General features: G+C 34.5%; 1 protein-coding gene across 1 annotated transcript in view; it reads left to right on the top strand.

Moving 5' to 3' along the window:
- The first annotated feature begins 693 nt into the window (after positions 1-693).
- Positions 694-27,950, top strand: part of LOC123554817 (histone demethylase UTY-like) — a 473,287-nt gene continuing 446,030 nt past the window's right edge. Inside the window, exon 1 of the mRNA XM_045345168.2 lies at positions 694-868. Within this exon, the coding sequence (XP_045201103.2) occupies positions 801-868 (68 nt within the window). The 5' untranslated portion in view covers positions 694-800. The remainder of the gene's footprint in view (positions 869-27,950) is intronic.

The raw sequence follows: 27,950 nt of genomic DNA, 5'->3' as shown, positions 1-27,950 counted from the left end.
GAGGACACTCTACCATTAAGCTATTGAGGCAGTTCGCACATCATAATAGGAAAATGACACCTGGTACAAGTATATAGTCTTAATATACAGCTGATTAAATTAATGCACCGTTCTGTAAAGTTCAAATTTGATTTAATTAATTTAAGTGTTGCTAAAATTTATTTTGAGTAATTCGTCATCTGAAGGTATTAATTAAAAAGATTTTAAAAATTAGTGGGAATAAAGTAAGTGTATACCTTGGAAGGTAATGTTTGTCCGTTCTGGTTGGTCAGTCATGTAAACAAACCAAAGAAGTATTTTTTTCATTGGAATTTTTCATTGCATTTACAGTATTTAATTACACATTTTGACAAAATTTGCTACATTTTTTGTGTATTGAAATAAGGTTTATCAAACGAATATTTCCCACCATGCCAACTATGAAAATAACAGCTGTCATCTCATTGACAGGATAATTACTTAATGTAAATGAAGTATCACTAATATTCATATTTTTAGTCCGATATTTTGGTGGAACTAAGATTATTCTTGGAAAAAATGTGATTCGATATACATGTTTTGATTTATGGAATGCTGCAAAGGCCATTTTATGACGGAAATCTATGGGTAAAACAATTGGTATTCTCTAACCTGCAGTTAGACGATGACGATATAAAAACCAGTCGTTCGAGGTTTAGTCCAAAGCGGCTTGTATTATCCGAAAGTATATTATTACGATAGGAATTCATTTTACACACACACAATTTTCCTTAAAAATCTCAAAAGTTGCAGATATTTTTTTTAAATCCAGCACGATAAGCATGTCATTAGAGAGTGAAATTGTTGATCTTTCTCCAGCCGAACATCAAGAATTAGTGAAATATGACAGGTAAACTTTAAACGGCCTTTATCCCCGCACAACCAGGTTCCGACCACCACCTATTCTAAACCGCCTAAGACTTTGTATGGGGATAGTAGATATGATCCCCCCATGCTTATTTCTGAAACGGACATTTGCCCAGATTATTTTTAGGAACTTGGTAGTCCAAATAATAGGACGTTTCGCTATAGCGTGGTAAATTTTTGACGCGCTGTCCCCTAGAGTAGAGGGATAATAACTAGAGTCAGTGTACCCGGTTTCGCACTGTACGCGGTTTCGCACTGTACGCGGTTTCGCACTCCCAGTAAATTCATGTACTTTGTGAGAATAAAGCAGAAAATTCAGCAATTCTTTGTTATTATTTCACGAAAGTGGGTTATTCCCTACATAATTTGACACAAAGGGTCCTTCCCCACTGAAGCCTCGTTCTGGCCGTAACGGTAAGTGCAGACCAAAACAATAACAATATCAATGGAGACCAGTAGGTCAGCTGAAAAATATTAAGTTTCATGAAAATAATGACTATGCAAACAATAACAAGGTGCAAAATAAATGGAAAAATCACTATTCCATCATACGGGTAAGTATTTACCTACTACTTTACCTAAATGAAAACTATTTCAACAGTTATTGAAGTTCTCCCAACCTGCAAAATGGCTTCAACTTGATTGTTTGCTTTACGTTTTTATTAAAACAGAGAACTTAATCGAATAATTAGACTTGTGGGGGTCTTTTGTGATTCAACAGCTTTTATTGTTTTATTTTTGTTTCATGTATTCAGTTGTTTTAGCCGTTTCTTCTTTAAGAAGTAAAAACAGTGTTTGGTACCTAGCTTTCACTTTCATAACTGCTTTTAAATGTCACTTTCAGATGTTTTATTGGAAAATACATGTTTAAATTGAATTAGATAAATTGTTAAAAAGTTAATTAATATTTCTCTGTTGGGTAACTGCATTGTTATCACTGAATTCTATAAATAGAAGGGTGTGCGAAACCGGGTACACTAATATATAACAACTGGTCAAAATATGTTATCCGAATCAAGTACACTAAGAGGTATGACGTCATTGTATTGGGAAGTGAAAGTAGCGTGTTTCAAACCGAAATAAGTGTGTTTATTAAAACATATAGAGGTAAATTCAAATTTAATCATTTTTAGCTAAATAGGAAGGTATTCTTAGGAAATGTGTGCGAAACCGGGTACACTGACTCTACTGAATTATACACAAAAATCCCAACACCATCAATTTATCCAATTTGTGTTATCTGTTCACACATAATTTACATGTATATAAACAGGTGATATTATAGGATTATGTATAGGTTTACCTGGCTACCTGTGGTCAGTAATGCATGTACAAACAACATTTTAAATTAAATTTACATGGGGTTGTCTTTTTGTGTCTAATGCAATAACCAGGAACAATTTCGACAAAAATCCGTAGGAGTTTGCAGTATACATATTGTACTATGAAATTAACTAAATTTTGTCTTTGTAATATTTTTTATATTGGAGTTCTACTGCACATAAAATTTCAATATTTTGGGGTAAATTTTCGGTCTAAACGACACTCAAATATTTTACAAGCGGTATATGTACTATAAATCATCATATGCTTCTTATGTTGATGATAATTTGACCAGCTGTTAAGGCTTTAGTGCAATTTTCAAGAGAAAAATACTCGGCCTGAAAATATGAACTGATACTGAGTTGTGACTGTGGCGATGCCTTAATGTAAATAGTTAATGTTCCAATTCCAAAGTTAATAGAAATTAGAATTTACGAAACCCTGGAAATAACTATTGAAATTCTTTTAAATGTCATTTACTGAACTTAAGTTAACAACCTATGGCTTTCTTATGGTTAATCTTTTAGCACTATAGAATAGGGATGGTAGTAAGAACCTTTTTGATGTTTATTGATCATTCATCGCCAATAGTTTTAGTTTTTTTTGATAAACTTTGGTCAGTGATTTTAAAGCTAACGAATGAAATACATGTATATGTGAACGGGAGAAGAGCATTATTTGCTTTTCACAGTTCAATGCCTGTATATTTTGATCCTAAAGTTTTTTTTTTTTAAAGTTATGTCTACTGAATTTTCAGAAACGCTTTTCAGTGTTTCCCACCCAACTAGAGGTGTACTGGTCAGGAACCCAGGCAATCCTTGCGTGTATCAGTGCTATACACTGGGCACGTTAAAGAACCAGGCTGTTTATTCGCAACAAGCTAGGCTAAGTTAGCCGGACAAGCCTGTATCTGATTTCTGATCTCTCTGTCGTGGGGGCTTTGTCTCAGTCTGTCCCTCTGGTCAGATTGCTCTGTGCCTGTACTAGTAGAGGATGAATTATGTGCCCTGTGTGACTGCATTGGAACTATGTAAAGCGCCTTTGAACGTGAAATTGATCATGAAAAGGGCGCTATATAAATCTGGTATAATAATAATAATAATGGTAAAAGAACGACATGTAAAGTATTAACTTCGTAAAACAGACATTGGTGGATGAATTGATTTGAATATGTATTTCGAGGTTTGACACAGTTTACTTTCAGTTTTATTCGAATAAGAGACTACACACAAGTGGTGACTTGGTATTAATAATAAACCCCTTTTCATCCTGCATTCATATATTACACAATATAGCACCAAAAAATTGGCGGGTTAGATACAGCACCGTCTTGAACAGAAAACAACTTTTTTTCAGAATTTTGTAATGAAACAATAATCACTGTATGGGAAACGATGTAACTAAGAAAATGAATGGTCATCGAATCACTTCACAGCGTTGAAGTAGAAATATAAAAAATCAAGGAGTCTTCCCACTTCTCCCTAAAGTCTCCCCACTTCTCCCTAAAGTCTCCCCACTTCTCCCTAAAGTCTTCCCACTTCTCCCTAAAGTCTCCCCACTTCTCCCTAAAGTCTACCCACTTCTCCCTAAAGTCTTCCCACTTCTCCCTAAAGTCTCCCCACTTCTCCCTAAAGTCTTCCCACTTCTCCCTAAAGTCTCCCCACTTCTCCCTAAAGTCTACCCACTTCTCCCTAAAGTCTCCCCACTTCTCCCTAAAGTCTCCCCACTTCTCCCTAAATCAGCTTGAGGGAGAAGTGACTTCTCCCAAAAAATTGGGCCTAGCGAGACCCCAGTTGACAGTCTACTGTATAGAAAAAATCAAAGCCATTATATATTTTTGCCAGGCTATTTCTATTCAATAATTTAGTATAAAGCTGTTTTGATCTCTTTTCATGACTCTATGTCTTTCACTAAATTCTGCACAATTTTGTGAACAGTTTCAGATTTCGAAATCAATTCTGAAAAACTCGAACAATATGCCAAATAATCTGAAATTTATTAATATTGACCAACCTACGACAGTATATTAAAAGAAATTAAATAAAACATTATTCGAATGAAAGTCTTTCATTCTTTTGTGAAAATTTGCGGGGCTATGAAAAATTCTGTCAGGCTACAAAAAATTGGAAGTCCATAGCCCCATTGGCTACGGTGTTAAAAAGTTAATGTTGCACACTGTAAGTACATATCTTTGCAGTCTGATCCTACTTTCATTTCAACTAGAAAATCCACAAATTTTAATAAATTTCGAAAGCAAAAATAAGTTTAGAATATCAGTTCACTATTCTAATTACACCCCATGTCGTAAGCAAATTTTCCATAATTCCTTCAAAAAAGCTGACTGTCCGTGTTATTTTTCATGATAAGTATCATCATAATTTGAGGAACTATCTCTGGTTTACCTTAGTGAGTCAAGTAAACTCAGCAAAACCCACTTTCACGTGACATTCCGAAAGTGTACCAGTATCTGGATAGTACATTTTGATACATTTTTGTACCCCCCGACAACAAAGTTGTAAGGGGTGTATACTGGTTTCAGGTTGTCTGTCTCAGGGCTTTTTTCCACTATAAATCTACCTCCTGTAAAAGGAGGTAATCCCAATGCAAAAAAGTATATTTTTTTCCCAAAGTTGAATTTAAAATTCCCAAATGATTATACCTTTTAAGGTTTTTGCTGTTTTAAGATAGTTTTCTTGATTTGTATGTATATTTAGGTAAATTATAATACTGTTGAACAATTACTGAAATACAATTCATTAATATTTCACACAAAAACACATTTATGTAGATTCTGGTAATTTTCAAATTGTCCCAATTAAGACAATTTCCGAGAGCATTTTCCCAATTCCACCGATTCGGTGGCATTCCCAAATTGATGAAAAAAAGGCCTGTGTCTGTCTGTCCGTAGACACAATTTTGTGCGCACCATCTCTCCTCATCCCCTTGACACAGTTTAATGAAACTTCACACAAGTGATCAGTAACAACAGTAGTTGTGCATGGGGCATGTTAGGTTCTTTCAGAAAAAAAAATTGCAGAGTTATGGGACTTTGTTTTTTGTTACTATACTATATACATAGACACAATCTTGTGCACACCATCTCTCCTGATCCCCTTGACACAGTTTAATGAAACTTCACACAAGTGATCAGTAACAATAGTAGTTGTGCATGGGGCATGTTTGGTTCTTTCAACAACAAAAATTGCAGAGTTTTGGGACTTTGTTTCTTGTTAACATACTATGTACATACAGTCTGCATATGCAATCTTGTGCGCGCCTAATCTTCCAAACTCTTGCACACAACTTAATGAAACTTCACACAAGTGATCAGTACCAACCCTAGTTGTGCATGGTGCATGTTACGTTCTTTTAGATAAATATTCTGCATAGTTATGGGATTTTTTTTTTTTTACTATACTGTATACATAGACACCATGTGCACACCATCTCTCCTCATCCCCTTGACACAATTAAATGAAACTTCTCACAAGTGATCAATAACAATAGTAGTTGTGCATGGGGCATGTTAGGTTCTTTCAGAAAAAAAAAATTGCAGAGTTACGGGACTTTGTTTTTTGTTACTATACTATATACATAGACACAATCTTGTGCGCACCATCTCTCCTGAACCCCCTGACACAATTTAATGAAACTTCACACAAGTGATCAGTAACAACAGTAGTTGTGCATGTGGCATGTTTGGTTCTTTCAGAATTTTTTTTGCAGAGTTACGGGACTTTGTTTTTTTGTTACTATACTATATACATAGACACAATTTTGTGCGCACCATCTCTCCTCATCCCCTTGACACAATTTAATGAAACTTCACACAAGTGATCAGTAACAATAGTAGTTGTGCATGGGGCATGTTAGGTTCTTTCAACAACAAAAATTGCAGAGTTTTGGGACTTTGTTTCTTGTTAACATACTATGTACATACAGTCTGCATATGCAATATTGTGCGCGCCTAATCTTCCAAACCCTTGCACACAACTTAATGAAACTTCACACAAGTGATCAGTACCAACCCTAGTTGTGTATGGTGCATGTTACGTTCTTTTAGATAAATATTCTGCATAGTTATGGGATTTTTTTTTTGTTACTATACTGTATACATACAGTCTATATACATAAAGTCCACATAATTATGCAATCTTGTGTGCGTCAAATTGCAATGTACTGTGTCAGTGCATGCGGGGGATACTTTCATCACCTTTAGTGATAGCTCTAGTTTTACAAACTTTTATAAATAGCACTTTTCTGTTAATGAAATATTGATGAAAGACCTGATTAATATGGCATGAATTTTGATACATATTAGTTTACAATGTGACATGAAACTGACTTCTTTATTATGTTGTAACATGATCTTGGCTCAGGGGTTCCACTAGACCTGAAAACCGAAGAATCCCAGGACCCTTGGGTCCATATTTTGAAGGGTCCTTTTCCAAAATACAGGAGTCCTGTCCCAACACGGCGATACAATTGACTATATTTTCTTATATAGTAATACTACGTAATAAATAGCTAATAAAACAATAAAAGTTCCAAGAACATGTTACAGCATAAAAACAATGTCTGTTTCAGGTCATATAATCTCATATTGTAAATTAATATTTATCAAAATTCATGTTAATTTGATGAGGTTTTTCTTCAGAAGTGCTAAAACATTTTGTAAATATATATCCAAAACGTACTATCCGGATACTGGTACACTTTCCGAATGTTGTCTGAATGTTGTTTTTGTTCACTTAACTTGGTCCACTATGGTAAACCTGAGATAGTTTCTCAAATAATGATGCTACTTTTCATTAAAAATTGCATTGAAAGTCAGTTTTTTCAGTGAATTTTGGAAAAATTGCATATGTCATCCGGCCTTGAACTTGATTTCGAAGCCTTCCGGCCGCAATAACTCATCGTTGTCGTCTCGATCTCCGGTAAATATGTCTTAAAATGTAAATGTCTCTCAGGTAGTGTTTTGAAATTAAACTTTTACATTTAAGCATTTATATGGAGTCCGGTTGTGTTATCGGCCAGAACTGATTTAACAAACCTCTTTGACCTATCAGTATATTGGGTAAGTTCGTCTAATGTAACGGGTCTTATTTCTTTCCATGGGTCGTTTTCTCCTGAACTAAGTAACAATTTGAGATCAAGATTACGTATACCAGTTCTGAAATGCAAATTTGTTTTTTGTGTCTATGCTCTTTTAAATTGCAGTGGCCATTCTGTAGTTGTATAAGAATTCTTTGATTTGTACTTGTGCTGTAATCCATTTGCTTCAGTTTTACTTTTGGCTTCAAGTCATACAATGGCTTTCCCTTTCCTGATGTATCCCATCGTCTTTGCCACAACATTGCAATTGTTTCCTTGGCTGCCTTCTTTACATCCCCTTGAGTGATGGGTTCTTGTGACTCTCCTTTCATTTCTTCAGCCTGTAGTGCAGCTTCCTTAGCTAGTCTGTCTGCTATTTCATTTCCAGCAATTGCGGCATGCCCTGGTGACCAATCAAGTTTTATAGTGGTTCCACCCTTTTCAGCTGCTTTCCAGATACTTTTAACTTCTTGAACAGCCTTAATATGTAACTTGTTTTCCCATCCTAATGTCAAAATCCCAATTACTGTCTGACTGTCTGAAAATATGTGTAATGAAAGTATTCTGTATTTTGTTTGCTCCTTTACAATGAATTCTAATGTGATCTTGATAGCTATAAGCTCACCAAGGAGAATTGAAGCCATTTTAGAAACTGGCTGCTTTAATTCCATCCGTTCACCACTTGGTAAAAAAACACAAGATCCTGCACCACATGGACCAGGATTTCCTCTGCATGATCCGTCAGTAAAAGCTATAACAGCATCTGGGTTTATGTCTTGTAATTGTTGGTTGATAGCTTGTCTAGCTTGTATTTGTTGTTCAGCTGTTCTGTTCTTTGATGAACCTAGGTTGTTCCAGTATGTTGGACGGCGTCTACTTGGTTGGAGGAATTCTAAGTAGGACAGCTCAGGCTCTATGCATCTGGTATTAGTTTCAGTGAGTGTTTCCATTTCAGATACTTGCATTAACATTTTCCCTATGGGTGGTTCCAAAAAAAATGAAGCAAAAGTGTGACATAGGGGGTCAAATTTCAATATAAATTTAGTCAATTTATTTTTTTCAAATATGATAAAAGATAAACTGAAGTTTTCAAAATAACATGTGTCAGTGTTGTCAATGAAAAGGAACATTTTAATATTTCAGTTCATTTGAAATTTATTTTGTTGTTTTTGATAAAATACATAAACAATTCAAAAGTCATTTACAACATTGTTTACATTCAAACCTTAAATTATTTACTCAGAAATTGAAAGTAAACCATTGAAGTTAAGAAATTTTACAAAAAAGATCACATTCAAACCAAAATTTTACCCAAAATTTCATATTTTGTGACTTTTTAAAGCAAAATGTTTTAAGGATACCACTGAGAGTTTCTGTTACAAGAAATTTCTTTAAGTTACTTCTGTATTTCCTTCAAAATCATAAACTTTAGGCCTTTGTAAATGCATTTTTTAAGTATCAAAGATTTGAAACTCTTACTTTGAATTTAAGAAGTGTTTAAAAAACATGTCAAAATTGGCATTGTTGGTTACACTTGGGACAAAATAGAGTCTTCTCTCTATGATGATTTTAAAGTGAAATTGAATTGAAAATTAAGTTCAAAAACAGGTAAATCCAACAAGTATAAAGTCACTGTTCTTTAACAATCAAGTCTAGTTAGAAAATATTAAAATAGAATGAAAACTTCCTTTCGTTTTATAAACGAGCAAATGATAAATGATAATAACTTGTTAAAAAATAAGAAAACACAACAATTAAAGGTTAGAAACTTTGGAGCTATTTTACTCATGTTATCTAACTAGAACACATTTATGGCTATTTAACCCACATGTATGAACGTTTTGATATTTTTGGTAACTAAAAAACAAACATGGTTAAACGTTACACTTGGGACACATTGCATAAACTTTGTATCAGGCTTTAAAATGTCCAGAAATATTTAATAAGGGTGTTTTAAACTTACATTTCAGTATCTAGATAAATATATTATCACTCTAGTATCTGAATTTTACATTGAATAGTTTATATTATAGTACTTATGTCATACTTGTTACTGGTCTGATATTTTCATGATTAAAATCAATCAAAAATGTGATTAAATCAGATGTATGAATTTGAACATAACTGTTTACTCTTAAAAACAGTGATCTTAAACATATTAAATCTATATTTACATATTGAAATGGAAAGCATTAATGAAATCTTTTCTGACAACAGATTGTACAATGTGGTTACACTTGGGACACATATTTAAGTTATATAATTTTGACAGATTTTTTTCCACTCAATAAAAATCTACAAGTCTTAGTCTGTAATCACTAGTTCAAATGTTTTTCCTGACACAATCTGATTTCATTCAAGTTAAATTTCAACTTAAGACCCCTTCCAGGAACTAATTGTGGTGGTTGCAACTTTTGTATGACATCAGTCCAAGGTTGCCATGAAATGTCATCTCTAGCTGGCCATTTGTAAATTCCTTCAGGTCGACTTGACTGTAAATATCTCACTTTAACTTCTTCATTGTCTAACTGAAGAACCTGCAAGTAGCAATATGCATAGTGTACTTATAAGTGGTTTGAACTGAGCAAGAAATTTTGGAATGCAAAATAGAATCTTGCTTCAGTAATCAACAAATATATATCGCTAGAAATCCCTGTATATATGAATACTTATTGATAATAAAATGTTATTCTGAAATAGTATTTCTGTTAATTAAGTGTAGATTTATCCCATATCACATACCTTTCCTATATAAATCTTTTTTTTCTTCCGTTGCTTCAGTAAGACAGCTACAAAGTCATCTACTCCAATTCTGAAAAATACATAAGACATAGAGTTTTAAATGATTAAAATATTGACCAAGATTTAAGAAGTACTGTTTGCACTTTTTTCCGCTCGTTTTCTTGTACTTGCAGATCTGTCATTACTTGGTGTATGCTTCGTTTGGTTTGGTTTTAGGTTGTCAACATTGTCTTTTGTCGATCTTAATTCTTCCCTTTTTTTAGCTTGCATCTTTTGCTTTCTCCTTTCCTTCTTTCTTGTTTCTTCATCATATTTTGGATCTTGTTTTCTTTGTTTTTAGCTCACCTGAGCACAAAGTGCTCAGGGTGAGGTATTGTGATCACTCACCGTCCGGCGTCCGTCCGTCCGTTGTACGTCCGTCCACACTTTCCTTTAAACAACATCTCCTCCTAAACCAACAGGCCAATTTTGATGAAACTTCACAGGGATGTTCCTTGGATGGCCCCCTTTCAAAATTGTTCAAAGAATTGAATTCCATGCAGAACACTGGTTGCCATGGCAACCGAAAGGAAAAACTTTAAAAATCTTCTTCTCAAAAACCAGAAGCCCTAGAGCTTAGATATTTGGTGTGAAGCATTGCCTAGTGGACCTCTACCAAGTTTGTTCAAATCATGACCCCGGGGTCAAAATTGACCCCGCCCCAGGGGTCACTTGATTTTACATAAGAAAATCTTAAAAAATCTTCTTCTCAAAAACCAGAAGCCTTAGAGCTTAGATATTTGACATGTAGCATTGCCTAGTGGACCTCTACTAAAATTGTTCAAATCATGACCCCGGGGTCACTTGATTTTACATATGAAAATCTTCAAAAAATTTCTAAAAATAAACCAGAAGGCCTAGAGCTTAGATATTTCCCATGTAGCATTGCCTAATGGACCTCTACAAAATTTGTTCAAATCATGGCCCCCGGGGTCAAAATTGACCCCGCCGCAGGGGTCACTTGATTTTACATAGGAAAATATTTAAAAAATCTTCTTCTCAAAAACCAGAAGCCCTAGAGCTTAGATATTTGACATGTAGCATTGCCTAGTGGACCTCTACTTAAGTTGTTCAAATTATGACCCGGGGTCAAAATTGACCCCGCCCTAGGGGTCACTTGACTTTACATAGGAAAATCTTCAAAAGTTTTCTAAAAATAAACCGGAAGGCCTAAAGCTTAGATATTTCACATGTAGCATTACCTAGTGGACCTCTACAAAATTTGTTCATATCATGACCCCCTGGGTCAAAATTGACCCCGCCCCAGGGGTCACTTGATTTTACATAGGAAAATCTTCAAAAATTTTCTAAAAATAAACTAGAAGGCCTAGAGACTAGAGACTAGATATTTGACATGTGGCATTGCCTAGTGGACCTCTACAAAATTTGTTCAAACCTTGTCCCCCGGGGTCAAAATTGACTCCGCCCTAGGGGTCACTTGATTTTACATAGGAAAATCTTAGAAAAAAATTCTAAAAATAAACCAGAAGGCCTAGATCTTAGATATTTGACATGTAGCATTGCCTATTAGACTTTTACAAAATTTATTCAAATCATGACCCCTGGGGTCAAATTGACCCTGCCCCATGGGGTTACTTGATTGTACATAGAAAAATCTTCAAAATTTTCTAAAAATAAACAAGAAGAGCTTAGATATTTGACATGTAGCATTGCCTAGTGGACCTCTACAAAAAATTTTCAAATCCTGGTTTTAAAGTTACTTAAAGAAAATTTCAACTATATTTTCTCATAATTATTTTCATTGATTTCTGTTATGATCTTTTGACCTTGAAGACTTGTCCTTAAGTGCAATGATAACAGGTGAGCGATATAGGACCATCATGGCCCTCTTGTTTTACTTTCATCCTGTATGCAGCATTTTCTGATTTTTTCTTGGCTTTGTTTTCCTCTAATTTCTTCTTCAAAGTTGGATCTGTCTTCAGTTTTTGTCTGTACTTTCGGACCTTATCTTTTGAGGATCTTTTTTTCTGTTCATTGCTCTCTGTGGTTGTGTTAGACCTGGATCTTAACAGTCTAGTTTGTATACCTTTTAACTTTACTATTAATCTTTCCATTTTGCTGTATCTCTGTGCAAATATAAATGTTTACCTTGAAAACATATTTTCATAGCAAAGGATTTAGGTTTTTGCTTATAAAAGGGCAAATTACCTAACTAAAGGTAAGTAGTAAAATTCTGTGTCCCAAGTGTAACCTCTGTGGGTACATAAAACAAATGCTAATTTAAGAAGTGCAACTGTTTTAAAAGAGATAAAAACAATGCATTAAACTTCTGGCATGCTTTTAGACACTTTTATGCAGGTTTTGTGTAGTACTTTATACACTTTAGCCACAAACAAACTGATATAATGAAAAATATAATTTAAATTTCTGAAACACTCACCCTCAGTTGCAAGGAAACACCTTACGTGCACTGATTAAACTCAATAAACACTAAGCTATGCAGCAAATCTTAAAGTGTCAAGAATTGAGTATTTCTGGAACTGTTGACACCTGTCAATTAAAAGTGCCAAATTGGGGTTACACTCGGGACATCACTTATGACAAGTTTTAGCTCAAACAAATAACACAAATTCATTTTCTTTTTCAAGGTTAAAAACAATGTGACATAGGTTATTGGAAAATGCACAAAAGTCATTTATTCAGCAAGATTTGTAGGAGTGACACAACATACAACCCATATGGTTACACTCGGGACAACTGTGGGTTAATGTGTGTATGAGGACGTCAAGTTTGGCATGGGGACTAAACTGGCATAATAATACCATTTTTGGAATGCTAAAACAATGTTCTTGAAAAAGACATAGTGCATACCACTTCAAGATAATTAACATACAAATACAAGCTCTTTAATTTCAAAAGGGTGATTTTTTAATGATTTTTTTTCTTGATGGTCTGTTGCCTAAAGGGCGCCCTGTGACTAGAAAAACAGCATGATATTTTATAAAAAAAACTCAAATCGACAGCAGATGAATTGTTTTAAAACATGAAATGTTTATCTTACCTGTAGTATTTCTTGGTGCAGAGTTATTCAAAATGAAAAATTACGATCAACTTGAAATGTCACGCAAAAATGGTTACACTCGGGACATTTTTAGCATCTTTATTTCGGATTATTTCAAAACCTCCGCACAAAAGAAAGTGAAACTTTCTACACATTTAATAGATGTAAGAACACACTTAAAAGAAGCTAAATGACAGCTTAAAATACTATACCTAAAAAATTACAACAAATCTAAGAAATGTCTTCATTTTTTTTGGAACCACCCCTATGGGTGTTGATGAAATGTCATTGACCTTTTCCTCTTCTCTACATTTATCTAGACATTGTTTCAAAGGGTGGTTTAAGCCTTTTGCCATTAATTTTGTGCACTCTCTTATTGCTAATTCTGTCCTTTGCAAATCTAATGGTGGTACTCCGGATTGTATTTCTAAGCTTTCGCAGCTGCTTGTGCCCATTGCTCCCAAACAAATCATCAGACCTTTTCCCTGGACTTTTTCTAATAATTGTACTGAAGTACTTGTTTGCCAAACAGATGACGCGTACTCTAGATAATCGGGTGTAATTAGAATCGTGAACGGACATTTTAAACTTATTTTTGCTTTCCAAATTCATTAAAATTTGTGGATTTTCTTGTTGAAATTAAGGTTTGATCACTAAACAATGGTCTAATTTAATGTTTGCATGAAGAAATCTTGCAGGGCACTTTTCACATGCTCGGTAATCAGCTGGTCGCTTTAATACAGATAATTTAATAACTGGCGCCTTTTTGACAGTACACAATCAATACGCTTTATTAATTAATCTTAACATTTCATTGTTTCTCATTACCTATGTGCACTCGCCATGACGTAACTTGCTGATAAAGAAAAATCGGCCAGGCATGTCCACAGGATAATGGGCGGGATTTAGCAGAAGATAAAAGGCAGGAGGGCATGACCGCGAGTGTTTACTTTGAATACACGTGTTTATCGTGGACATAGTTTTACTGTAGGAAATGAATGGTAAGAGGAAGGATTATCAAAGGAAAATGCCTCCGGGTCCCGAGTTACGCACAGGCAATTATCATGCCGGGTCCTTTGAGCGTCTTTTGAAAATCTCCTGGGTCTGGACCCTGGGTCCCGGGTCAAATGGAACCACTGTTGGCTTCAAGCTTATTATATACATATAACATATAAAAGCCCTCCATTTTTCATATGAATAAGTTGACATCCTTGGCAGCACCCTGCCGTTTTTGAGCTCTAGAAATAACACTATCAATTGACCCATAATAAGACATGTATACATAGGCCTAATGAACCATAAATCATGAGATGGTTTTTTGGTTTTAGAAGAGGACTAACAATCATCGTGTGGATATTCGCATCATGGTATGGACATTTTATGGTTTACTGAAATAGTGATAGATAGTTTGTTTAATTGTCTCGAGAATTTATTTCACAATGGACCGGGAAGTGAACCCATTGTTCGCAGGCTCGAATCTCGAAATTCTGGCCTTTAATAGACATATGTATCTTTTGAAGGGGGCTCATATTTTACTGTATATTTTTAATTTTCGACACATTTAGGATGAAAACAAGGATTTTTATCAATCTGGTCATATTTTTGTCCCAGGTCCGATACTCGTGCCTGTGGTAAGTTCGATGCAAATAACTCCTGCTTTACTGACAGGTCTGTATATGTTCTATATTCTCTATGTTCTGTGGCAAAAATCTGGTCAAGGCTGCTTATATAGCTTGTCTGAGCATGAAGTGCGTGCTCAGAAGTAACACACCAAAACAAGATTGTGAATGTGTTTCTGAGCGCATATTTTTAGAAGTTTTTCACCACAATTTAATATTTATGACAATTATGGTTCATTAGGCCCATGTGTACATGTCTTGTTATGGGTCAATTGGACCAGCCTGGTGCCTTCTCTCTGACCTGTATATTCTGTTACAGATCTCTGAGCTTGATGGATCTTCATCAAACTTGGCATGTAGAATCACTAGAAGGTCTTCTTGCAATTTTATTCATGGGGGCAGTTGGCCCCTTTAAGGGGCCGCTAGGGCTCAGAATAAAAATACCAATTAAGGACTATGCTATTTTGACAATGTAAAATTCCTATGTAAAACTGAGATTGTCGTAACAACACGAGAAATGCACGGGGATCAAAAAGAAACTTATGTTGAAATGATGACTCTCCGAGTAAATTATAAAGTATCAACAGGGGTCTTAGCTAGGTCCAATTTTTTGGGAGAAGTCACTTCTCCCTCAAGCTGATTTAGGGAGAAGTGGGGAGACTTTAGGGAGAAGTGGGAACACTTTTTCTACCGCAATGATGTTGAGTGATTCGAAAGGTGTCTGTAATTTTCTTGTTTCTTGATAAAAAACATTGATGTGACCATTCATTTTCTTAGTTAAATCATTTCCCATACAGTGGTTATTGTTTCGTTACAAAATTCTGAAAAAAGTCGTTTCCAAAATTGAAGCCGATGCTGTAAATGTAACTCGCCGAATTTTGGTTATATCTTGTATGAAGTGTTTATTATTAACACCGAGTCATTCACTGAGGAATGTCAGTATCTCACTCGAATAAAACTGAAAGTAAAATGTGTAAACTAGAAATACATATTCAAATAAATTCATCGATGGAAGTCAATTTAACCTAGTTAATACATTACATGTCGTTCTTTTATCATAGATAACAAATAATAGTGTACCATATTCCAATTAATCGCATGGTTAATCAGCAGTTTCTTTAATAAATCATTGTTTTTTTGCACTCGAACATGTTGACAATTAACGCGAAGTGTCAAAGACGTAAACGCGGCGCTAATTGGCTTAGACACACAATAGACTCTGGTGTATTGGATAATTTGATTTGCTTTCACACTTCTCGGGAAAATCTCGCAAGAACCTGAAGTAGGTGGAGCTTAAATTATGCTAACGGCGTGTGTTTGTGTATTCGACACTCATTATGACACCGTGCAAATTGTCACCAGTGCGGGTAGCAGTAATTAGCGAGTACGGAAATCAAAGAAAATCGGGCGACTTGCATTTCGCTTTGAGGTTAGATTTGAGCAAAGTTTGAAGTTCTGGAACGCCTATTTCGCTCAAGTCGCCCACTCGCTAGAGCCCTGATCAATGACACTCAAAAAGTGTGTCCCAACAGTGTACTAGAAGAAAATAAATAGAAATTTTCGGGACAAATATTTTTGTACCATACGTCGCTCAGATTTATACAAAACACATATTCATTAATGAAGGAGATGTCAGTGTAAATGAGCTGAGCGTTAGATTTCTAAGAAAACGTCGTTAAACTGTGTAACACAAATCACAATTTTTAGCTCGACTATTCATATAATAGTGAGCTATTGCACTCGCCCATGCGTCGGCGTCCGCGTCCCGATTTTGGTTAAGGTTTTGTATGTAAGCTGGTATCTCAGTAACCAGTTGTGGGAATGGATTGAAACTTCACACACTTATTCACTGTGACAAACTGACTTACATTGCACAGGTTCCATAACTCTATTTTGCTTTTTTACAAAATTATGCCCCTCTTTCGACTTAGAAATTCTTGGTTAAGGTTTTGTATGTAAGCTGGTAACTCAGTAACCACTTGTGGGAATGGATTGAAACTTCACACACTTATTCACTGTGATGAACTGATCTACATTGCACAGGTTCCATAACTCTATTTTGCTTTTTTACAAAATTATGCCCCTTTTTCGACTTAGAAATTTTTGGTTAAGGTTTTGTATGTAAGCTGGTATCTCAGTACTTACTAATGGGAATGGATTGAAACTTCACATACTTGTTCACTATCATGATCTAACATGCACTAAGCAAGTCCCATAACTCTACTCTCTTATTTTTCAAAATTATGCCCCTTTTTCGACTTAGCAGTTTTTGGTTAAATTTTTGTATGTAATCTGATATCTCAGTATCCACTAAATGGAATGGACTGAAACTTCACACACTTGTTCACTGTCATGATCTAACATGCACTTTGAAGGTCCCATAACTCTACTTGGCATTTTTACAAAATTATGCCCCTTTGACTTAGCAGTTTTTTGTTAAGTTTTTGTATGTAAGCTGGTATCTCAGTATCCACAGATTGGAAAGGATTGAAACTTCACACACTTGTTCACTGTCATGATATGACATGCAGTACAGAGGTTCAATACCTCTACTTTGCATTTTACAAAATTATGCCCCTTTTTCAACTTTTGTATTCATTCAATTGACAAGGCTGTTGAATAGTCGAGCGTTGCTGTCCTCCGACAGCTATTGTTACAAAAATGTCTGCCATGTTTTCTTCGAACGAAATAGAGTATTTTCCCTAAGATCCTTATTGTATAATACGATTCACTTTCTAATCTAAATAAAGCATTACTTTTTTATACGCCCGAATTATTATGTAGTATTATGTTATACCCCCGGTGTCCGTCTGTATGTCCGTTAGCAATTTCATGCCCGCTCTGTAACTCCTTGAAGGATTTCAAAGAAACTTGATACAAATGTTCACCACACTGAGACAACATGCAGAGTACATGTTTTTGATGTCTCGCTTCAAGGTAAAGGTCACACTTTGGGGTCAAAGGTCATATCAGTTTGTTTCATGTCCGCTCTGTAACTCTCAACTGAAGGATTTCAAAGAAATTTGGCACAAATGTTCACCACACCGAGACACCGTGCAGAGCGCATATTTCGGATGACTCGCTTCAAGGTCAAGGTCACACTTAGGGGTCAAAGGTCATAATCATATATGACTTTGCTTTGTGTATATTGCTCTGCAGTGCAATGCTCTTGTTTTTATTTGGCAGATCCCTTTCTTGTTCATTTACAATAAAACAATTTTTTAAGTACTTCCTTTTATGTTACTATAAATAGCTTATTTTGAAACTTTCTTATTATTGGCCATAGGGAAAAACCGAGACCACTTTTCTGTGGTACAATATGGATGGTACCTCCAATTTTTAGGTGTATTTTGACATACCTGTACCTGGTAAGGATTTTTTTTGTGGACTTAGAATTTTTTTTGGAATTTCTTCCCTTTGTTGACAACTTGTTCCTGTCCTTCGGGCTTCAACGGTCAAGTTCTTTAAATTTTGCTCCCGTCCTCTGATGTAACCCTTTGGGCGTATATTGCCCCGCTTGGCGGAGCTCTTGTTTATAACATCCCACTGCCAATCTTTCTGATCAATTAATGATCTCTCACAATTACAAAATAAACCAAAGTGTCATCAAAATTATCACTTTACACGGCTTCATGGACATCTTGGCCTACTAACATCTGTTTGCGGAGTCGATACGGCTGACATGTATTTCTGTGTAAGTGTCAATGTAAATTTACTATATAAAACATATATAAGCATCTTAGGTGTCAGAAACATAAATTAGCCATACAATATGTTATTTTAAAACAAATTAATTTACGCGAAGGGAGCAACTTGATTATATTTCTTTTGGACAAAGATTAGCAGACTCGTTATATCTATTTAAGAATGCTTGAATTTCCGCAAGAAAAAAAATCACCTTTAAGAACAATAAAGAAACTTGCTTTTCATTCAGTTTATAGATATGATTTTCAACGTTTTCTTTTAAAGTACACCACCGAAGAATGTCAGATGCGGAAGCAGTGCTTTGGTTACTTATAAAATATAACTGATTTGAAAGAACTATTTTCAAGGAAAACTGCTAACAAACTTCAGAGCTTTGAAGTTTTACCATGTAGTGGATAACTTACAGTCTCCTCTTAGTTAAAAAATAACTTTGATACGTTTTGATAGTGTTACGAATTAACAAGCAGACTTTTATGTGTGAAATGTCCAAGTTTACTTGCATTTCGATCTATATTTCTGCAGAAGTGTTGAAATCGTCCACGTTAGCTCTCTTGGTAAAATACAACATTTCAAATTACAGGTCACAGGTTGATTCCCGGATGAGGAACTGTTTTTCCGTGACATCTTACTAAACATGTGATTCATAGTTGGTAGTTGTTGTTTAGTTTTGGAGTAAAGTCAGCTGATAAAAGTTTAAAACAAGGAAAACAAATAGAGCAAGTTTTATCAGTGTTATCACAACCGTCATCATTTCATCCCAGACTCACCGAATAACCATATCACATTTTCCTGCAGATGATCGTGTTTGTTCGATTTGTGTCTGAGGGATTGGAGCATGAGGTGGCAGCGCGGATTTTCTTATCAAGTTTTCTCAGAATTTTCAGCGAGGGTATCAGTCTTCACGAAAAACTTTTCAAAGTACTAGCCAGCCGGACTACCAACATAGCAGAATTTACTAGCCCGAAAGGAATTTTGGTAGTCCGAACAGTAAATTATTAAAGGTGTATTTTTTATTGGTTTGGTGTCATTTTTAAACTCTGTGTGATATTGTTTGATATTGCTTATTGCATTTTTATCATACATATGCAAATATATGAATATAACTGCAAAACAAGGTTCTTTTCTTTTTATTTTGGTTCATTATACATTTTATTCACGAGAGAACATTTCAAGCATCGAGTTGACATAATCCTCATTCATGTCACACTCTGACTCATCTGATGGTAAGTTTTATTATGAAATGTTATTACTTACCCATGATATTTGATTAAACATACATTTGTAAGTTTTTTTTATCTGACCCCTTTTATATATAGTTAGATAGATGTGTATATTTTAGTTGAAACATTTGTTTACTTTACTTTTCTATTTTCGTAAAGGTCACGCTAGGTTAAACAGACTGGTTTTCCTTTTGCTTCTCGCTATGGATAATTCAGCTTAAGGAACGCTTAACCAGTCTATTTCCGCCGGTGCGCGTAATATCTACACTCGTCAAATACGGTGCGCTAGTAGAAAACTCACGCTATGGATTTTTTTGGTAATTTTATACGTATTCTCTCGATTTTTTTTACTAGCCTCTCGGACTAGTCACCTAGAGACAAATACTAGTCCGATCTAGGTTTTTACTAGCCTCGGGCTTCGGACTAGTGGCCAAATTCGAAGACTGGGGTATTGGACTTACGTGAACTCATATGTCAAACCATGATCAAGTTTGAAAAAAAGGGTTAATAACTGTGATTGTGTGATGTTGCAAAATATGAAAAATGATCTTTCTCGTAGCTCAGTATAGTATCATGGGAAAATCCAAACAATAGAATGTTGCATTTTCACATAGAAAAGAAAGTCATAGGGATTTTTTGATCAAGTATGTTCACCTTAGATTCATAAATAATAATTTATATTTTTCATACGTGACCTTACACTACCAGTGTTCATTCCAGAAATTTTTTAAGTGGGGTCAAAGGGCCCCACTGAGGCAAAAAGTTGGGGACATTTGAAAAAAACAGGGGCCATGAAAGAAAAACTTGATTTACTTGAAATGAAAGGCTGTATTTTTAACACTTTTCTTACATCAGTGTTCAAAGTATTACTTTTGCGGTTCTTAAAACATAATTACAAGTCATATTTTTATCTTTATTTAAACCTAACCACAGACGTCCGACACTGGCGACAGCTATTTACTATGGAATGAATGTTTGTCGTCTGATTCTTGCGTAGTGGTTACACTATTGAGCAATCTAACGGTCTGGCTTTGGAAATTTGTTCTCCATCGTCCGCTACATGGACGTTTAGAGAAAATGTAAAATTGTCGTCTAACTTTTCGCAACTCCATATTTCTATAGCATTTTGCATATAAAGATGATGTCTTTTATAAATTTTAGTCTGAACGGTTGACATAAACGGTTTGTTTTCGTTGAAAATGGAATTTTACCGCTACTTGGAACACACGTTCTATTTTCCCGCCAAAATATCACATATCATTAGATAAGCAGCTGATTTATCTCAGATTTTTTTTGTGTTCCTTTAGATGTATATTCATATAAGATTCTAATATTAAAGTTGATAATAAGATAACAATAAAGAAAATAAATTCTGTTCATGTTTCGATGAACGTATATAAAGAATATAAAGATGATGTACAATAATGATGTCCTCCAAACCCCCACCCCCATCCCCAACACATACGGTATACACTTTATTCATGTTGTGCGAAGTTCCATACTTGCGGTAAAAGTTTCTTTTTGCTTACGATGTTTCTCATTACAGAGCTGGTGCAGCCGTTCTGCGCATGCCCGGAATGATTATTAATAGGCGTGCACGGCAAAATTACGCAATTTTTTGCATGTCCGCACGCATTTAGTGTATAATATGCATAATATACTGACTAAAGGTTAGGGTTAGTATCACCATGGTTACAAAGTATATACTTTTAAGATATTTTTCGTTCAAATTTAGTTATTCCGGTATATACCAAAGTCTGTAATATATCACAGACGCATCAGCTCTGTTTTTAGTCATAGCCTTTTGCTTAAGCCAGGAATACTAACTAGGTCAATATACTGACTTCAAGTAATAGATGTTTTACAACAAACAAAATTTTGAGCTGGTACTCCGGCATTGTATTTTCAGCATTGTAAGTAAAATCTTTTTATGGTTTGATGCAGAGTAAAAGAAATAACGAGTTTCGGTTACCTTTTAAGATAAAATCATAGCTTTCAAAAATATTTGCTTTTCCCATCACATAATCTTTAATGTCTAGATTAATTTTAAGTTAGGAATACACTGCATAAATACCTTGTTCCTCTGTATATCATTTATTATTAAGGTATCTGTTTGCCATGCTTAGATAATTAAAGAGTACCGTTACCTAAAGTTATACTATACCATACCTGCGTTTACGTGTCGGCATATTTAATTTAGTGTGCAGACTTGTTTCAGAAAGCGTATTTCAAAATAAAAAAGAGTAACAGTAACATGCAACTAAATGTAAAGTTTTTTTTTTGTTTTTTTGACAATTTTAAAGTTAACAAAACGATTACTCATAGTGTTACATGTGTTTCTCATATTACTTTAAACATTACATTTCGTAAAAATCAAATAGCAAGAACTCAGTTGAATGGTTCTCAACATTATGTACATTTATATGGAAAGAATAAGCAGAATCAAGGAAAGATTGATGAAAAATATCAATATAAAATAATTTAAAGTTGTTGATTCTTTATAAATAGTATACCTAGAATTTTCAAAATTGTGACTTGCGTAGGCATTCTCTGAAGATGGACTACTACCATGTTAAACGTTATCTACTAGGTGCCACAAGAAAGACTTGCCCGGTAGTCACGTTTGAGAGGCCCTTTATAATAAAATAAACGAGGTCAAAGGTCATTCGGTGCATATTTTCATGTGTGTCACATAAAATAGCTTGTATCTTGGTCATTTATTGGTGTAGAATAACAACAATGGTATCAAAATAAAGCTAGGGCTTTGTACATTTATTTACAAACACTTAACTAAAAATTTTCTCATTTACATACTTATGAATATTCATGAAAACTAAAAAAATGGGCAGATAATTCATTAAAAATGTTATTTTCAAATAATACAAAGATCAAATCTTCACTATTTGTGTTTATAAATGGACAAAAATAAGCAATATTACATTTGAAACATTACTTTATATAAATATATATCTGTTTGTAGCATTATTGATTGTTTGCAAGAGTAAATACTGTCAAAAGTGGGTGGGGTATATTAATCATTAAAAAAAAACAAATACTAAAAACTGACAATATTTACATTTCTCAAATATAAATCATATTTGAGATAGTAAGATATTTTGATTTTGGAAAAATGTTCTTCATAAATATTATTTAAGAGTTTTTCTGCTCATTTGCATACTCATGAATATTAATTGAAATGTATCAAATATGCATTTAAAACATTCATTTAGTACACATATATCTGTTCTTAACCATTGATAAGAATCTTATCAATTTTATAAATGTCCAAGAAAAGCTTGTAAATATTCCATGCATTAAGAATATGTATAATTAGTATTTAACACTTGTACAAATACTGCACAACGTAGTTTACACAGTTCAGTCTTGCTCATAGTCTTTTCTCTATATACAATACCATAGGATGTTGTTATAAAAATGTCACAACTTTATTGTACTTGTTGCCTTGTACATCTCTACAGTTGGTATATAAATAGCCTCGCATGCACATTCAAACATGCAAACCTAGTTGGATCGGTAGCATCTGCACATTGAACTGCCACATTTCGTCTCGCAATCGACATTAGTATATGACACGTTACTTCGGGTATTATAGGAATATAGTCATACATGTCACTTGTGGTATCCTTTGTATTCATGCAAACTTAGATCCATTATTTTACACGATCGATGCAAAGTTGTTAAGCGTAATAATTAGTATATGTATAACTGTCATATATGTAAAGCTATGATGGTATGTCTGTATACACAGGATACACATGTTGTCAGTCTGTATAACCCAGATACCCAAAATGTCCTGCATCTATACCTAAGGTACAGATAGTTGCCTCTTTTTATGCCACGGCCACTCAAAGTGTATCTGTATGTATCGCTAACCTGACCTGTATGCATATCTATCCATATTGGCATACATATATAGCCCTGATAGCCTGTATGTATACAGTGGATGCCACGAGAGATCTGTTTGTACACCTAGGATACCCATAGTTTTCTGTATATATAACCAGAAAGACCTATATACCCTGTATACCCAGAGCGGTCTTTATGTATAGCAAGTTTACAAATAGCAGTACCCAGGATCCAATGGTGGCCTGTATTTATAGCCAAGAAGACCTGACAGTATACCAAGGATACCCAGATAGAACTGCCTTTATACCTAGGGTAGATTGGTGACATGTATTTATACCCAGGATATTCATACTTCATAGTGGTGAACGGTCAGGATTTTTGCATACCCAGGATACTCAAGGTGGCCTACCTAGGATGCACTCAGGTGACCTGTCTATATACCAAGCATACTCAACGCATATACTGACCTAGTGTATAGCAACGATGGTCTGCCTGTATACCCAGTTTTTTACCCAGAAAGGCTTATTATGTAAAACGGAGATATCCATATTGGCCAGTATATATGGCCATGATGACATGTTTGTATATCCTGGCTACACAGAGTGGCATGGCTTTATACCGTGGATACATAGGAAACCTGTCTGTATACCAATGCCATCCAAAGTGACCTGAATGTATAGTCTGGCCACCGACTAGATAATCTTTCTTTTTTTTAGAAAAGAAAATAATTCTTTCATATATTCTGACTTCATCAGTCTTGGCTCTGATTATAAAAGGGACATATTTACACAAAATTTGAATAGCCTCAAGAGTTCTCTCCTATGAACAAAATATATGGTCTGAACACAGACTACTGAATGTATAGCCATGATGGCATTTCTATATACCCAAGATACCCAGAATGTAAATCGAAGATACCCTTAGTAGCCTTTATATACAACTGTAAAGCCAGGATGCCATGCCTGTATACCCAGAATATCCAGAGTTGCAAGGAAACTTGGTTGGCCCTTCTGTATGTCCAAAATACCCAGAAGCTGTCTGTGTATTCAGTATACCAGTATTTGTCAGTATGTATACATGTGTAGCCAATATGACCTGTCTATATGCACAGGATACCGAGATAGGCATTTCTGTATACACATGACCTGTATTTGTAGCAAAGGTACCCAAAGTGGACCCTGGTTATACATGTATGCACAAAACACACAGAGTGAATGATTGTATAAATAAGATACCCATAGTGGAATGTACATTTATGTATACCCAGGATAATTTTCCTGTATAACTAGGATACCCATTTTATCTGTCTCTGTATCAAGGCTACCTATTGTTGTCTATATGTATAGCCAGGTTTTCCCTAGATGTCTGTATGTTTGGCAAGTAGGGCCAATCTGTTTACACAGGATACCAAGAGTGGCATGTCTGTATACCCTCGATACCGATAGTGGCATCAATATTAGGCTCGGATGGCGTGTCTGTAAACAAATGATACCAAAAAATGGCCTGACTATATATCACTTATACATAGTTTGCCTGTCTGTATCCTAAGAATATCCATAGTGGCATGTATGAAAAGCCAAGTTTGCCTGCCGATATGCCAAAGATACATATTTGCCTTCTCTATACCACTTGGCACATTTAGTGCCCAGTCGTTATACCAAGTATACTATTGATACCAATTTAGGCTATCCTGTCTGTAAACCCAATGTATGTTTTAAATAGTATATTGTTTAATTATCTGTCAAAATACTGCAAAACTTTACATAAAACCTTCTGTACATTCTCCAGTATATTAGAAAAACTGAACATACTGACTTCTTGACGGCCATTGTGAAAAGTGGCTGTCTTACTGGTTGTCTGAGATGGTGTCAACCTGATTTAATAAAATAGTAATGTTTTTCAATCACATAACTGTGCTAAACTACATAAAACAACTATGTAAACTCTATAATGTATGCAAAGAAACCATAACACATTGACATTTGGCAGCCATTTTGAAACAAAAAATGAGCGCCATTTTGGTTATCTGAGGTTGCCTAAATGGCGTATGGTCTTATTAGCAATTGTTTTTATCAATCTTAATATTGCAATAAATCACATTAAAACTTATGTAAACGCTCATATATATGCATACTTTTGAACATACCTACCTTTGGTAGTTGTTTTTGTCGCCATTTTGGCTGTGTGACATAGGTTTACAGTTTGAAATAGCTGGCAGATATGTACCTAATACAAAAGTATTGCCTTGCTTTTGTGAAAACAATTACACAATTGTTCTAAAGATAACTGTTAGTCAGAAGTCAACACAGCCCACCCCCTTCTAGCAGTATCTACACATAAAACACATAAAATTATGATAGTGATAAAAACAGTTGCGTTTATCAAGAAATGAGTATCCCATATATCATTTGTTACCTTTCTGTTTTTCAAATCATGAAAATTATATATTATAATATAAAACAATAAATATTTTACAGCTGTACATACATGCCAATTTTTATCATAATTTTGTACGATTTTGTCGCTTTCATTAACATTAGTTAATATGCAAATGAGCTAATTTGCATATAGTAACTTTATTTAATAGCTGAATACATTGGCTTCAATCAAATACCATTTTTGCTCACTTATTTCATCAAAGTGGCGAAGATATGATGCCATATAAGTGAAATTAGTAAAAACTGCACTTAATGACCTTTGACCTAATTTCTTGACCTTAATTTGACCTAAGAATTGTGACTACCGGCATCAATGAACTACTTATATCATATACTTCACATATAACACATAAAACTTTCATCTTCACGAAATGCCTATGTGGGTGTTTTCCAGGCACATATATGAAAATAATTGGTAAACTAAAAACTACAAGTTAGCTCTTAGCGGTATATTATTTTAAGAAGTACGTGTTTCAGTACCTTGAAAATATCTGTTTTATGAAATTAATTTGGTACGTTGCTGAAGTTATTTTCTTACCTGCCAGACATGATTTTCCCGTGTTTTTGCCAGTTATGGAATAATTCGTCTTACAGCCCAGAGTGTAAGGTTACTCATTTGCTGTAGTTTATGAATGAATGCGTAATTCATACACTACCATAATAATAAAGTGCTTAAAAGAAAAATATTTGTTTTATCTTATTTTTTTCTATTGATTGAAGAATACGGTATGCAAGAAAACAAATCTATCGTTTTAGCTGAAGATGCAGATGAAAATATCTGGCTCTCGGGGTAACTACTCCGCAGTAACTCGGTCGAGAATCGTTACCACCTAAACAGTTAACCTCAAACCAGGTATTCCGTCAGCACCTTCGACCAGTGAAAGATTCTTACAGTCTACCTATGGGACATCACAAATACATGTATTCAGATCAAGCAACACAAAAAAGTATAGTGCACTAGCTCTAAAAACGTATTTAAATTATGTTTTCCTTGTTGAATTTAATTTTACTCATCGGAAACTAATATGATTCCCGGCACCTAATCGAAGTTTGATAAAAAACAACTGTTTTGTATTATTTGAGAAATGCATTGTCAAGAGTTTGAAATATTTTTTCTATTTAGAGTGTTTTTCTTAAAGAGCAAATGAAAATTTCTTTAACGCCTCAGTCACAATCAAATGCATTTTTTTGTTTCACTTGGGGTCAAAAATAAAAGTTTGTAAAACTCTTTCATTTTGCAACGTTCATTTACCACATACCTTGGTACTACGAAAACGACAGTAGTTGTTGCTATCTGATAGTTCAACTATTTTTTTTTTCGATATTAAGATGAATCTTCCAGGGAAAAAATAAAACAGACATGACCATTTTTAAAGGACTGTTTTATACCAATACCTCTTTTGAGACCAAACAAAATTGTTACCACATGATAAGGTACATAAAAGTAATGTAGAAAACCCAAAAAACTAATAAATTACACAAAGATTTGTAGTTATTATCTTCTTTTGAAGTTCAAAATTCCAGAAATTTTTGTTTTCTACTTGCTTTCAGTTTTTGCATACCTTTTGAAATGCATCAGTTTAACTCAAATATGTTATTTTCTAAAAATTCAGTCATTTCTCTTTAAATAATGGTCTCATTTTTGTGATAACGACTATGTTTGGCAGAGATATCACAATTTAGAAATTGAAACCAAAATTTACCTAAAAAGTCTACGGACAAGACATCATAGCTGACGTGCTTTCTGCATAGGTTTCAGAAGACAAGTTTTTTAGTTCTGTTGAACTTTTTAAGAATTAAAATGATCAAGAACAAGTAAATAACAAACTAATTTAAGAAAAGAAGTATAATTGAAGATCTTTGGATTCTGTGTCATCGAAATATTGAACATTTTAATAACTGTGAAATCAAAATGCCGTTATGTGACTTAAGTTCTGTGGTACTGCTTACATAAATTTGGACTATTTGTTTTCATATTTCACTATAAACTAAAAAT

The sequence above is a fragment of the Mercenaria mercenaria genome, chromosome 7 (genome assembly GCF_021730395.1).
Source record: "Mercenaria mercenaria strain notata chromosome 7, MADL_Memer_1, whole genome shotgun sequence".
Taxonomy (NCBI): domain Eukaryota; kingdom Metazoa; phylum Mollusca; class Bivalvia; order Venerida; family Veneridae; genus Mercenaria; species Mercenaria mercenaria.
This window is presented reverse-complemented; position numbering and strand designations above follow the sequence as displayed.